Genomic DNA, 15,578 nt, shown 5'->3' with positions numbered 1-15,578 from the left:
TTACATTATTTGCCCACTTGTAAGCGTAATCATATATACAAATCTTAGAGGAAACAGATTACCCAGAACCTTTCCAGACTGATTTCAGACTGGGATATAGTACTATGACAGCATTGGTTTTTCTTTAGTGGAGTTGGGAGGGAGGAAATGCATCCATCCTGGCCTTTCCTGATAATTCAATGGCCTTTATTACAGTGGGGCAAAAAAGTATTTAGTCAGCCACCAATTGTGCAAGTTCTCCCACTTAAAAAGATGAGAGAGGCCTGTAATTGTCGTCATAGGTAGACCTCAACTATAAGAGATAAAATGAGAAAACAAATCCAGACAATCACATTGTCTGATTTGGAAAGAATTTATTTGCAAATTATGATGGAAAATAAGTATTTGATTAATATCAAAAGTTCATCTCAATATTTTGTTATATATCCTTTGTTAGCAATGACAGAGGTCAAACTTTTTCTGTAAGTCTTCACAAGATTGGAACACACTGTTGCTGGTATGTTGGCCCATTCCTCTATGCAGATCTCCTCTAGAGCAGTGATGTTTTGGGGCTGTCGCTGGGCAACACGGACTTTCAACTCCCTCCAAAGGTTTTCTATGGGGTTGAGATCTGGAGACTCTAGGCCACTCCAGGACCTTGAAATGCTTCTTACGAAGCCACTCCTTCATTGCCCGGGCGGTGTGTTTGGGATCATTGTCATGCTGAAAGACCCAGCCACGTTTCATCTTTAATGCCTTGCTGATTGAAGGAGGTTTGCACTCAAAATCTCATGATACATGGCCCCATTCATTCTGTCCTGTACACGGATCAGTCGTCCTGGTCCCTTTGCAGAGAAACAGCCCCAAAGCATGATGTTGCCACCCCCATGCTTGACAGTAGGTATGGTATTCGTTGGATGCAAATCATCATTCTCTCTCCTCCAAACACGACGAGTTGTGTTTCTACCAAACAGTTCTACTTTGGTTTCATCTGACCATATGACATTCTCCCAATCCTCTTCTGGATCATCCAAATGCTCTCTAGCAAACTTCAGACGGGCCGGGACATGTACTGGCTTAAGCAGGGGGACATGTCTGGCACTGCAGGATCTGAGTCCCTGGCGGCGTAGTGTGTTACTGATGGTAGCCTTTGTTACGTTGGTCCCAGCTCTCTGCAGGTCATTCACTAGGTCCCCCCGTGTGGTTCTGGGATTTTTGCTCACCGTTCTTGTGATCATTTTGACCCCACGGGGTGAGATCTTGCGTGGAGCCCCAGATCGAGGGAGATTATCAGTGGTCTTATATGTCTTCCATTTTCTAATTATTGCTCCCATAGTTGATTTCTTCACACCAAGTTGCTTGCCTATTGCAGATTCAGTCTTCCCAGCCTAGTGCAGGTCTACAATTTTGTTTCTGGTGTCCTTCGACAGCTCTTTGGTCTTCACCATAGTGGAGTTTGGAGTGTGACTGTTTGAGGTTGTGGACAGGTGTCTTTTATCCTGATAACAAGTTCAAACAGGTGCCATTAATACAGGTAATGAGTGGAGGACAGAGGAGCCTCTTAAAGAAGTTACAGGTCTGTGAGAGCCAGAAATCTTGCTTGTTTGTAGGTGACCAAATACTTATTTTCCATCATAATTTGCAAATAAATTCTTTCCAAATCAGACAATGTGATTGTCTGGATTTGTTTTCTCATTTTGTCTCTCATAATTGAGGTCTACCTATGATGACAATTACAGGCCTCTCTCATCTTTTTAAGTGGGAGAACTTGCACAATTGGTGGCTGACTAAATACTTTTTTGCCCCACTGTATCTTTCACCATGGTAATTAAATTTGGGAGATTATTTGGTGGTTCAACTTCTTCCTTTTGCTTTTTGCCCATGTTATTTCCTGGATTTTATCTGATGATTTTAATGGGCTTTATTGTCTATTCACACATTTCATTCACAATATATTATGTAGAAAAATGATTTTTAAAAATTATAAAACACACAAATTCTTTTGGCATTTAGAAGATCAGTGAATATCTTCTTTCAATCCTAATTAAATGTCATCAGCATTTAATCAACACTTGCCTTTGAAGAGGGAGGTGAGGGATGTACTTACCTTTGGAACATGAGGGTTAAATTCTACTGCTCTATGTATTGCTTCTACAGCATTAATTTCGGCTGTGCTAAGTCCCCTTCTAGAAGCTGTTTCTGGAGAAAACCTATAGTAACATTCCAAATTTGTTATATTACAAAACAGAAACAATCCATAATCCAGCATCTTAAAAGATAAAACTATGATGAAAAATGATAGGAGCAAAAGTTTGAAGTAGTAATATTAATATCCTTATACCAGAAAATTGTAATCCAATAAAGAACTAAGCATTGTTTCTTCTTGTCAAATAAAAATATATGGGCATCTCAGATACATGAAATTTTCCTTGCTTCACAAACTGTTTCAGGCAAAATACTAATAAAGGTTGTTTGGCTTAATATGTTGTAATAATCCAGCTATTGTGGAGTATTAAGTATGGTTAGTGTTTCGCAATTCTATCTATTTATGGCTATTCAATGGGTTATTGAATAAATACTCATTGAATAACCATAAATAGATTGAATTGCAAAACACTAAATAAACTCAATATATAGCTAAGCTAGCCAGGAAAGCTAAATCAAACTTAATTTTTAATTACTCATAGTCTCAAACCATCTACCTATATCTACAGAAATCAAAACGGCACACAAAAGTTTAGGTGTGGCTTCCCCAAAGCCTTCCAAAATTTTCTTCTGAATTTTAATTTTAAATATATGGAGAGTATTCATATCAACTATTTAAGTCATTTTATTTACATTTAAGCAAATCAATTTTATGTTAACTGAGTTTTATCCCCTTTTGAATGCTGCTCCCAGCATTCAGTCAAAGGCTGTATGTAGCCGTTGGCTTGTATAAGATGGTATACATCTGCCAAAAGTCATTGCTAACTCAGAATAATAAATTAAAAAATCAAATATTTGTAATTTGTAATATTTGTAGTTGTTTAGAAATGAATTGTGTGGGTATCTACTATATATGGTAAGAACTGAATTCATCTGTCTATATATTGCATATTCCTATATTCCAATTGTTATTTAGCAGCAATTTGGCAGGAAAGTAAGATGTAATGAAAAAGATTTGCTACATAAAAAGGCATTATTTTAGACTAATAACGTTGGGTAAATGCTATGTTGATTTTTTTTTAAAAAAAGAGGACAAAAGACATTTGATTTATGTTATGTTTGGAATTTGGAAGCAAAACTGCCATGATGCAATAATGAAAATCTGTTATAACTGCTTTACTGTATATCAATATGCCTATCAAATATTTCACTTACCTATCTGAAACTGCTCTCGCTTTTAAGAGTGCTGCTGTGTAACATATTGCTGCTGATTTTGGAAGGCTGATATCTATAGAACAATAAATTGTTGTCTTTAGATCCTAAAGTAAGAAACATTTCAAAATCATTCCTTCCCCGAACAGCAATTTATAGGGGAAATTATTTATATATTAGATATATGAGATTAAAATCTGAAAGACAAAAATCAATTATATACTTCTTACAATATTTCCACATTTAATATATTCAGGCAAGGTAGTGTTGCAGTGAGCATACTAGGTTTGGGCTGGGGAGATTGATTGATTGTTTTTACAAATTTATATAAACACACATCTCCCAATGGAACTCTAAGCGATGAATAAGCACATTAACATGTCCCTCTATAGGCAACAGGCTCCATTAACTCTATTGGCATTCCTACAACAGTGCCTAGGGGAAACAGAGACTTCATAGACTTTCAAAAGCCCCTCAGGGATGTGACCTTCCAAATCTCTAGGACAAAGCTATTCCATAAAGCAGGTACTATAATCAAGAAGCCTTGCTTCCAAAAACCCACCAGATGATACTCTTTTATCAAGGGAACCTGAAGCATGCCCACTCTACTGGATTTAGTGTGAGAGAGAGAAACCTTTGACCGCTTGCAATCATGTAACTGACCTCAACCCATACACTCTAAATTATACTCAGAACATACTGGGACCCAGGTTAGCTCATCTAGTTACATGGGGTCTCCAATACTGCATGTGCTGCATCATTCTGGACCACCTAAAAGTTCTGAATGCTCCTTAAGGGCAGTCCCATGTAGAGTGTGCTGCAATAACCCAACTGGCAGGTGATTAGGGTATGAGTGACAATGACCAATGCCTCCCAATCTAGGAATGAGTGCAAATGGAACATAGGTTGCATTTGTGCAAAGGCCTATCTGGCCACAGCTGCCACCTGCTAAAGGTGCAAAAAGATTCCCGATCAAGCACCATGTCTGAGGAACTGTTAACCCATCCAAAATTAACAATGAAAGATCATTAGATTCATGGCAGAAGGGAAGGCTTAAAACCCACAGCCATTCAGTCTTGAACTAAAGAGATTCAAGTCCCCACTTGATTACAGAGCTCACTAAGTGACCCTTAGCAGTTACTTTTTCTCAGTTTAACCTATCTCATCAGTTCATGGTATAGAAATAAAAATGATATACAACCTTGAGCACCCAAGAAAAAAGTCAGGATATAAATGCAGTAGCAATGAATATAGTAATAATAATGGATTTCTACAACAAAAGTCCAGTGCTCAAAATAGTACACCTAAGGTTTTGTTATTTATTTATTTATTTATTACATGTATTTATATGCCGCCATTCTCCCGAAGGACTCAGGGCGGCGAACACAAGTTAAGAAACAAGTACAATAAAATCATAATTTAATCCAAATAATTAATGAGAAGTAAATAATAAAGCCCGGAATCAGTCTCAGCCTATTTGTTTGAAAAGCCAAGTCTTCCAAGTCCCGACGGAAGGAGCGGAGATCAGGAGCCGTCTGGAGCTCAGTAGGTAATTCATTCCAGAGGGTGGGAGCACCCACAGAGAATGCCCTACCCCTGGGCACAGCAAGGTGACATTGGCTCACCGTCGGAACCCTGAGGAGAGCGGCCCTATGTGAGCGAACAGGACGGTGAGAGGCAGGCAGGAGAAGGTCATGCAAATATCCCGGACCTAAGTCATGAAGGGCCTTATAGGTGAGGACTAGCACCTTGAAGCGGACCCGGAGAACCACTGGTAACCAGTGCAGTTCACGCAGGAGGGGTGTTATATGGGAGTAACGAGGGGCTCCCATAACAACCCGTGCAGCTGCATTCTGGATCAGCTGGAGTCTCCGGGTGCATCTCAGGGGCAGGCCCATGTAGAGGGAATTGCAGTAATCCAAGCGGGAAGTAACCAGGGCATGAGTGACTGTGCGAAGGTCATCTCGGTCCAGGAAAGGGCGCAACTGACGCACCAGGCGAACCTGTGCGAAGGCCCCCCTGGTCACGGCCGTTAGATGGTCTTCTAGGGATAGCCGAGCATCCAGGAGGACACCCAAGTTGCGAGCCTTATCAACGGATGCAAGTTTTTCCCCATCTATCAAAAGTGATGGAACCTCTGAAACCCGAGATGCCGGCATCCACAGCCACTCAGTCTTAGAGGGATTGAGTTTGAGTCTGTTTCTGCCCATCCAGGCCCGTACCTCCTCCAGGCAACGGGACATCACGAAAAGGGCATCTCTGGGGTGGTCTGGGGTGGAGATGTATAATTGGGTATCATCAGCATATTGATGATATCTCACCCAAAGCCACGAATGATCTCACCCAGTGGCTTCATATAGATGTTAAAGAGCAGGGGGGAAGAGAACTGACCCCTGAGGCACCCCACAATTAAGGGGCCTCGGGATGGATCTCTGCCCTCCCGCCCATACAAACTGAAAGCGACCCGAGAGGTAGGAGGAAAACCACCATAAGACAGTGCCTCCCACCCCTAACCCCACAAGTCGCTGCAGTAGGATACCATGGTCGATGGTATCAAAAGCTGCTGAGAGATCAAGTAGGACCAGGATGGAGGAACAACCCCCATCCTGAGCCCGCCAGAGATCATTCACCAGAGCGACCAATGCCGTTTCCGTGCTGTGACCGTGTTGGAAGCCTGATTGGTACAGGTCAAGGTATTCCGTTTCCTCCAGGAATTGTGGGAGCGGTTGAGCCACTACAGTCTCAACAACCTTTGCGATGAAGCGAAGGTTGGAGACGGGACGATAGTTATTAAGTGAGTCTGGATCCAGGGATGGCTTCTTGAGGAGAGGTCGAACCACCGCCTCCTTAAGAGAGATGGGGAAGTTCCCCTCTCTCAACGAAGCGTTGACAATTGCCTGGATCCAGTCTCTACTCACCTCTCTGGCAGCCAAAACCAACCAGGAGGGACAAGGGTCCAATAAGCAAGTGGAGGAACTAAGTTTGCCCACAATCCTGTCCACTTCCTTGACAGAAACAGGGTCAAACTCAATCCAGATATTATTCTCAAGACCCACCCTAGTCTCCCGATTGAATTCTGTCCAGTCAGAGTCCAATCCGATCCGGATCTGAGCGATTTTATCATGCAGAAACTGTACAAAATCCTCAGCTCTGCCCTGCAAAGGGTCTTCCCTCGCTCCCTGATTGAGGAGGGAGCGGGTCACACGAAACAGGGCTGCTGGGCGGTTTTCTGCAGATGCAATGAGGGCGGCGAAGTAGTGACGTTTCGCCGCTTCCATCGCCACTAGAGAAGACCTAATATGGGTTCTTAACTGTGTTCGGTCAGATTCAGATCGGGAGGACCTCCAACTCTCCTCTAAGCGTCTTTTCCGACGTTTCATTTCCCGGAGCTCCATGGAAAACCAAGGAGCAATCTGGGATCTGCGTCGGGTTAGAGGCCGCAAAGGTGCAATTCTGTCCAAGGCGTCGGTAGCCACCCGTTCCCAGGATGCCACCAGAGCCTCAGCTGAATCGCAGGATTGAGAGGTGGGGAATATCCCAAGCTCCTTTAAGAACCTTTCTGGGTCCATCAGGCGCCTAGGGCGGAACCATTTTATGGGTCCCATCTCCCAGCGGCAGGGGTTGGCAGATTGAAAGTCTAGTCTAAGGAGGGAATGGTCAGTCCATGACAGGGGACTGATGGAAAGTTCCCCCTTACCATGACCATTTATCCACTGCCCAGAGAGAAAAACCAGGTCGAGTGTGTGTCCTCCCCTATGAGTTGGGTCCTGAATAACCTGAGTCAGGTCCATGGCTGCCATGGAGGCCATGAACTCCCGGATTGTCTCAGATGACTCACCAATCGAAGGCAGATTAAAATCTCCCACAACTAAAAGGCTGGGGAGTTCAAGTGCCACCTCAGACAAGACATCGAGCAGTGCGGGCAGAGCTGTGGCAACATAGCTGGGAGATAGGTATGTGACCAACAAGCCCGACTGAACTCCAGGGTCCCACTTCAATAGAATAGACTCGCACCCGAGTTATGTTAAGCGATCTACCTAAGGAGTTTACAAAAGTAGGCCATAAGTAGTTTTAAAACAAATTTCCCTTGTTGTTATGATTTGAATTATAGGTACAACAAAGAGAGAAATGTGTGATCTATATTCTACTCTTTTGAACCAGTTGCAAGTTACTATTTTATTTCACAGTTCCATGTTATCTATAATTTATTTTTCTGGATTTTTAAAGATCTACACAGCCAGTGGTTTTGCTTTATAAATTGCTTCCTAACATTCATTTACTTACCACAATCTTCTTTACTTCAAACAATCATCATCACCTAATTTTGTCCCCTACACAATCTTACTACCCTTCCCATTCCCACTGTTTATTGCCAATGCAGAAACATAAACTTCATAATTATTATACATTCTTACCATCATACTTTGCTAGAACTGCCTGGACATCAGCATAAGCTTGTAGCTCCAGAAGTGTTTCTAGGAGGTTTTCATGGATATTCAATACACTTAGGACAGGGAATTCTTTCATTAACTATAAACGGGGAGGAAAATATATTATGTACAATTATAGTTTTGGTAAAAAATGAGTGTAGATTACAGAGATGTAGACAATACAAATTTACAAGGGTCTTTTTAGTGCCAGAAGCTGAAAGGCAGAAGAGGATAAGCAAAACTTTTTGCCAACGTGCAGCTATACCACACACAAGCCCAACCAGTACAAGAGGAAAAAAATAAGCTGTGACTTCATTTAAACTGGCACCAAGACACAAAAATCCAACCCAGCTCTTAAAACAAGCAAAGTGATCTAATTTGAAAAGTCCTAAAGCGAAAATGACTGGAAATGCATCCTGATAATCCTCAACATCCAAATGAATCAGAAGGTAGAGGCCACCATAATCCATAATCACTTTTAAAAAGCATTCTTATGCAATAGTGATATAGAAAATATTGTGAATTTAAAAAATCAATTTTCAAGTTATGAAGACTATAAGCTGACAACAGTCATTTTGACTGTGGCAGATAGAAGTATAATAAATAATTTCAAAAACTGTTATTTCAAATTAATTACATCTGTTTCATACTCAAAACTGATTAATTTGATCATCCTATGACCTATTCTGAGTTCAATTTACATGCCCTTACTATGCAAATTTAAACCATCCTTATAATTATTTTTTAATCACAATATACCACAGATTTTCTTTTACTTAATAAATTAAAACAACTAAAAATAAGAAAATGAAAAAGCACTATTTATTTAAACACTTCCGTGTAAATAACTTACTTACATCCCTCATCATTTTTGCTGCTTCTTTAATTCTTCCAAGCTTTCTTGCACACATAGCTAGTCTTCTTTTCACATAAACCAACACATTGGTATCTCTTCCTGAAAAGAGATTCACCTAATGTATCATTGTCAAAAGTAACCATTGTCTCTGAGTTTTATTTACATATGCACAGTATATCTTATTTTGTTTAAATATACTTAGTGACCATAAAAACATAAAATGCAGAGCATACCAGTAAATCTGACATGTTTTACTTTCATTTTTAATACTCAATATACATGAGATTCTAAAAGAATACTATTACATTGGGAGAAAATATATTTTATGCAGATGTTGCTATATACATAAAGATTATGTTTGAAAAAAATAAAAGATATATTCTTTTAAATATTCAATATTAAAGTTACTCTTGTAACTTTGAATGTTTGCTGAACAAAGAATCATTGAGGAAGATGTGATAGAATTTGCACCTGAAGAAGCAGAGGGGAATCTTCACAGCATAGCTTTCTCAGGGAAAAGGAAAAGGATTTCAGAGAAAATCCCAAATTAAGATACTGTGCTGGATGGGAGAGGGGGAAAAGGTTCAGGGTAGCCACACACTAGAATCTCTTGGGCTATATCTATTAGGGTAGAGCTATAGTTTGGCAAGTAAACACTGAAGCAAATAAAGCATGGGACACAATTGGATTTCACTGTGTTATCTTTGGGTTTGACAGATTATCTGTCAAATGGACACTCATAAATTGCTCAGTCAGATCAATTTTACTGCTTTCTGTTGCACTAAAATTAAAATGTACAGTAATCGGTTCTATGATTTACAATTTTGTGTTATATTGTTTTAACCCCGGATCAATGAAATAGTATTAGCCTTTGTGTTAAAGATTACAGTGAGACCAATCTCAAATCTACCGATTTCAAACAATTTGCACAACAATACTTACTAAGCTGTGCCTCATGGTGTGGATTTTGTGAACTGCTATGCTGAGACTTTTTATAAACTGTTTCTCCTGCCCTCAGAGCTTGTTTAAAGTATTTTTCAGCTTCTAAAATAGTAGTTGCTTCTTCCTCAGCCAGAAGAATGTATGCTGTGGCACAGCTGAAAGGGAAAGGGAAAATTTTGGAAGCCACCCAGTGATTCGGATGGTATATGAATTTAATAAATAAACAATGGAATATTGTGTTTAAATAGAAACAAGTTTAGGATTTATTTTGAATTTGGATATTATAATAACAGCAATTAAGATTTTCTGAAAGGAAACTTGTAATAAATCTGAGTAAGGCATGTGCTTTCCTAGTTCACTCACTGAAGGCAATATAGTCAATAAGCATATATTGACTTCCACTTGTACTTTCTTTTCAAGAACTAAATGGCAGATCCAGATCCAGTTATCTTCACATTATTCTTCATACTTCATTTGAAGAGTTCAGCCTCTAAAAAAATCTTATAACTTATTTAAAGAACTGAACAAGATGGGACAACTTTCAAGAAATTAGAATGGTTATTACACATATCATTTAAAGTCTGCTAACAATATGACTAGGTAATGTAAAATTATATTTATGCCTTAAATTTAAACTGAAATTCTAACGTTCAGAATTTTAATTCAATTCTTTTTAGACCACGGCTGTACCAACTTTTTCACTTGCCTAGACCACATAGAGTAAAGAGGTGTTGTCTTGGCTTGCATATAAAGTATATAATATACTTAACGTATATAAATAACAAGCTTCCTTTATTTTTGTACATTTTTTATTATATCTTGTGGGGCCACATTAATAGTTGTCCAGGGCCACATGTGGCCCTCGGGCCATAGGTTGGACACACCTGGTTTAGAATGAGCATGCAAACTTACTCATTATTTAATTCTAAAGCTTGATACGCTGCTTTGATTCGGGCCTGAGGATTCCTTTCCCGCCATGCCTTCTGCATAACTATTTAAACAAAATAATTTATGTAAAAATTAAATAAATATTCATGCAAGAAACACATTTCAGAAAAATAAAACTAACTTTAAGAGAATACTACACATTTCCATGAAAATAAATGTCCAATTGAATTTTATGTATATGTTTTCTAAGAAGAAAATGTTTTTAAAAAAGTGATTAACAAAAATATACAAAAGTAACAATTACATTCCTCAGGGTTTTTTTTACAAATGACCTTAATTATTTCTTTCTCCCTGCCAATAACAATAGCACTTAAGACTTATATACCACTCCATTATACTTTACATCCCTCTCTAAGCAGTTTACAATGTCAGCATATTGCCCCCAACAATCCGGGTCCTCATTTTACCAACCTTGGAAGGATAGAAGGCTGAGTCAACCTTGAGCAGGTCAGAATTGAACTGCTGGCAATCGGTAGAATTAGCCTGCAATACTGAATTCTAATCACTTTGCCATCAAGGCAGGCAGTTTCGACTAGATGACTTGAATTTGTTTCTTTCTCTTGCTTTGCACTGAGGTTAATTATCTATTATATCAGAATACTATGCTGAGGATCTCGCTCACTTGTAAGAGGGTAAGTGAGAAAGATCCTCAGTATAGGAGTCCGATATTATAGCTAAACTAATTTAAACAAAAAACCAAAAAAAGCTCTAATTGTGAAAAAGGTTATAAGCAAAAGATTGTGATCTGAAAAAACTATCTACACCTGCCCTAATCAGAAAAATCAACATTACCAAGATCCATGTGGCTAACTCCAAGACAAATATATGCAAGATTGCAGTCTGAAAATCTGATTGTCTTTAATGTTAGCAAGAATCCATATATGTTTCCTTTGGAAACAAAAATGTAACTGTCCATCAAGAATAATGTGAAAAATGCTGAAACAACTTTTTGGAAGCAAAAAGTTAGCTTTGGCTTTATTTAATGAGATAATATACTACATTAATATAACAAAAATCCTGCTCTTTTAGCAATGAACATTATCACTAAAGTAACTTATAGACAGTAAGCTATGATTGATAGATGAATTGGAAAGCATTAATGCATTAATTGCCAAAAAATTGGTGTACAACACTGAGTGCCTTTGTTTTTCTTTTCTTTTTTAAAAAAGGCATAGGTAATATATAACTCCCACAGAGAAATAGCATGATGAGAAGTTGTAAAATCTCAGGCTCATTTTTTACAGACATTCATAAATAATAAAATTTTTCATCTTTGCTATTTCAAATTTACAAACTTGACAAAAATGACAAAGCTTCAGAAAATGACTGTGTTACCGTTGAAATGCTGAAAGCTGGTGGTCACAGTTTACACAAGATGCTAGCAAAACTATAATCTAGATGCCTCAGAGAAGAAAAAATACCTGTTGCATGGAAAAATGTTGAAGTGATTCATACACAAGAAAGCTTAATTTGGCTTAAAAACAAACCCGAAAAAGAGCCAGGCTATGTTTAATAAATTCACCAAAAACATTTTTATATCTGGGAAAGAACTAGATGTAGTAGACCACTACATATACCTTGACCAACAGATCTAAATGGAAGGTGATACAATATAGGAAATTGAATGGCATGTTAAATGTGGTTGGCAGGCATTAGGCAAGCTAAGCATAATTTTCAAGAACTTCTCCTGAAAAGTTTTTGATCAGTGTGATCGAAAACTTGAAACATGGACACTAATTTCACAATCGATACAAGAGCTATGAGTTATATCCTTATTCACATTTTTTCTTCTTTTACAAAGAAAAATAAATTATACCTGCATCTGAAGGCCTAAGAGAGTCTGTTTCACAGGTAAAAAAACTCTGATGATCCTGAGCAGATAAATTCATATCATAATATGTTAGTGGCTCCTTTCCTGTCACCCATGTATATCTTCAAGAGGAAAAAAATGAGCATCATTAAATTCTTAATTCTATGTATATCCTTATATGTATTTCAGAAATAGTTTCTTCTAAATGAAAGTACTTTTAAAATTTTCTTTAATGCCTTCTAGTCAGTCCTGAGCCTAGATAACGGCATGGAATAATCCATATAGTTTTTTTAGCAATAGTTTCAGTTTATTATTTATTTAATTTATTTATTTTCAAGGTTGTCTTATTTTTAGGGCTAAGAATGTGAATGACCCAATAATACCTCACTGACTTTGTGTCTAAGGACTAAGGACTCTCAGTCTCCCATTTTCTACTAGTGCCATTAATTGGGCTTTCAAGCATATATTATACTTCAGCCTTAAGGAATTTCACACAAGAAACAGAAATGTAAGAAGTATATTTAACTGAATAGCTTGTTCTTTTTTTCTGTGCATCATGACCTAGACTGAATAAATAGTAGCCTAAGAAAGAATAGAGAAACTTAGAGAAAATCTTTATCATAAATTTCCTGGCTGGGATTTCAGAATAGAAGTACACTGAAATTCATGATAACAATTATTTTAATAATATTCTGTAAATAATAAATTCATGGTATCCATTCAAACAATTATTTCCACAAAAAATGAAGAAAATAATTATCTGTATATGATTACCTGTGCAAACATTAATCTGCCATATCTTTGGGTATATAATTTTGAACTAATGGCCTTCTTTTTATCGTTTTAAACAAATAAGGTATAAAAGAAATACAATCATTGGGTACCTGTTATATTCTGCTCCTCTAAAGAGATTGAGTGGATTTCTCCATACTTTGCACTCTGTTTTAGAAAAAAATAATTTAGTCTTAAAATTAAACTAGAACTACTCTTACTTAATAAAGCTATCTTTCTGAAACCTGAAAGTGGGAGATCACTAAATCTAAACTACATCCAAGTATAAAAAAATAAAAACAGAACTTTTACTTCACACTGGGGTGCCTTTGAGTCAGTCCTGAGACCTGGCCACTGCCTGGATAAGTCCATGTAGTTTTTCTTGGAAACATTTTTGAAGTGGTTTGCCATTGCCTTCTTCCTAAGGTTGAGAATGATTAGCCCAGTCATCCAGTCATACCTAGAATTTAGTCTCCCAGTTTCTAGCCTGGTCCTTTTAATCGCTACACTCAAAGTGGCGATTTTATCTTTCAAATTAGTGTAAGCCTAAAATTGAAATGAGCTTCTCACATGGATCTAAAATTAAGTATGAATAACAGTTTACAGTTAAATTACGTATCATGCAGAATCAGAATGAATGCTAGACAGAAGATTGGCAAAAATGAAGAAACGAGCAGGTCTGTCCTATTTCTGATTTTTCAAATTGTACTTTGAATGATTATCCATTTCTTTAAGAAAGATTTTCAGTACAGAATACATGAAAAAACAAAAAAGTGACAAATAGATGCTCCTGAATCACAAATCATACAGTTTGGCAATTAACAGATTTTCATGATTCCAAATACTAATCAAATCAATCAAAAACTTAAGCCAATATCTTTTGTTTTTCATTTCTTTTTCATGCATATGTATGTATGTATGTATGTATGTATGTATGTATGTATGTATGTATGTATCTCCCTTATACAAGTTACTTAAATAACTTAAAAATATAGGGTAGTTACTAAGTACATTTACAGAAAGCCAAATATTAGAAACAATCACCTGAGAGATTTTGTCTGTTCATTTCATTTTCTCCACTAGCAGCGGAAAAATTTGCCTGTGCAGAACTAGCGTTCTCTGCCCCTCCAATGAGGGGTCGCAAATGACTCACAGAAACCTGTTCAATAAAAGACATGCCATATTTTCTGAAGTACCACCATTCAAATATCTGTAACAAGAAACAGAAAAATATATAGAATGCAATTATTATGACTGGTCGCACAGAGAGAGAGAGATTTAAACTGGATTTGGCATTTTTATTGACTTATAATATTTTTATCCTGCCTTTTCATTTACCCTTCAACAGAAAAAACTAACAATTTCCTCACAACTAACCAGACATTAAAACAAAATACAGTATCTCAAAACTTTTCTTTTTCATGTCAGAAAGAAAATATATTTAATAGTTGGCTTCATGTTCAAGTGGTCAATCAGTACTATACTACATAGGAATCTGAGAACTCATTTTCCATTTCACAAAATGAGCCTCAACATATGAGATATACATAATCTAAACAAATAAATAATTGTTCTGAGTAAATCACAAGCCACTTAACTTTCAGAATTCCTCACAGATGAGTTTTTTGTAATTTTATAAACATTTTTCCTTGCAAGACTATATTTCTTATTCTATCAAATAGCACCATCTGGAGTTCAGCTAGTATACCAGATGCACTGTATTTTCAATTTAGCGCTAGCAGAGTTTGCATAAAATTTAATTTTAAAAATCTACAGCTTTGATGAAATGATACATCAAATTATATTAGGCATGGTCACCATATTCCACGTATTGTAAAAATTTAAAAAGATACCTAATTCATTCTTGTTTGCTGTATACATAAATATAGCATGTTTTTAAAATTACCTTCTCTGCTTAGAGCAGAAATGTAACAATAGCAGGGGCAAACATAGTTTAATCCTCAAAGGGAACCAAGGAACCAAGTTTTTATTTTCAGTTCAATGAACATAGGGTTGCTTATACCTTTAGACAATTGAAATTGATGGGATTCAAATAAGATTAACTTAAGGCAGATTCATATCAATGAGTCTGTTCCAAGTATGACAACAACTGAAACTAACTTCTCGGGAAAAATGATGAGGTCAATACAGTAAAATCAGTCTTATATGAATATGTAAAACATTTCTCTAATACTCAGTTTGTTTCCAGTGTTTTCAAAAACTATGAACTCAAGCAACAATTTAGCTCACTTCTATATTGCTTGATTAGTTAAGGAACACAGAAATGCAGAAAAATACTTACAAATATCAGACCAGATATCAAGGATGAAGTCCCCGTAAGTGCAACATAGAATTTTGGAGTCAGTGTGCTCAAGAAAACAGTCACTGCCAATGAAAAGATAAGTCTTGTTGGTTAATACAGTTGGATTTCACAATCTTCAGGCTAAGAAAATGATGACTATATTAAGCAAGGCAAGTGGTCTTG

General features: G+C 37.2%; 1 protein-coding gene across 4 annotated transcripts in view; it reads right to left on the bottom strand.

The window, feature by feature from the left end:
* Positions 1-15,578, bottom strand: part of ST7L (suppression of tumorigenicity 7 like) — a 41,098-nt gene that overhangs the window by 21,847 nt on the left and 3,673 nt on the right. For 2 of the 4 annotated variants that reach the window (XR_004590825.3, XM_034414296.3), the window contains exons 2-11: positions 15,396-15,478; positions 14,138-14,303; positions 13,207-13,261; positions 12,329-12,444; positions 10,477-10,555; positions 9,565-9,719; positions 8,624-8,721; positions 7,752-7,866; positions 3,340-3,412; positions 2,087-2,189 (exon numbers count right to left, since the gene is read on the bottom strand). Coding sequence is in view for 2 of the 4 variants with exons in the window: in XM_034414296.3 (XP_034270187.1) it covers positions 2,087-2,189; positions 3,340-3,412; positions 7,752-7,866; positions 8,624-8,721; positions 9,565-9,719; positions 10,477-10,555; positions 12,329-12,444; positions 13,207-13,261; positions 14,138-14,303; positions 15,396-15,478 (1,043 nt within the window). In the remaining 2 variants the exon portion in view is untranslated. The remainder of the gene's footprint in view (positions 1-2,086; positions 2,190-3,339; positions 3,413-7,751; positions 7,867-8,623; positions 8,722-9,564; positions 9,720-10,476; positions 10,556-12,328; positions 12,445-13,206; positions 13,262-14,137; positions 14,304-15,395; positions 15,479-15,578) is intronic. The other 2 variants (XR_015733026.1, XM_087889373.1) reach the window with 1 other exon arrangement.

The sequence above is a fragment of the Pantherophis guttatus genome, chromosome 3 (genome assembly GCF_059756535.1).
Source record: "Pantherophis guttatus breed Tessera chromosome 3, ASM5975653v1, whole genome shotgun sequence".
Classification (NCBI taxonomy): Eukaryota; Metazoa; Chordata; class Lepidosauria; order Squamata; family Colubridae; genus Pantherophis; species Pantherophis guttatus.
Note: the sequence above shows the minus strand (reverse complement) of the source record. Positions and strands in the feature narration are given on the sequence as shown.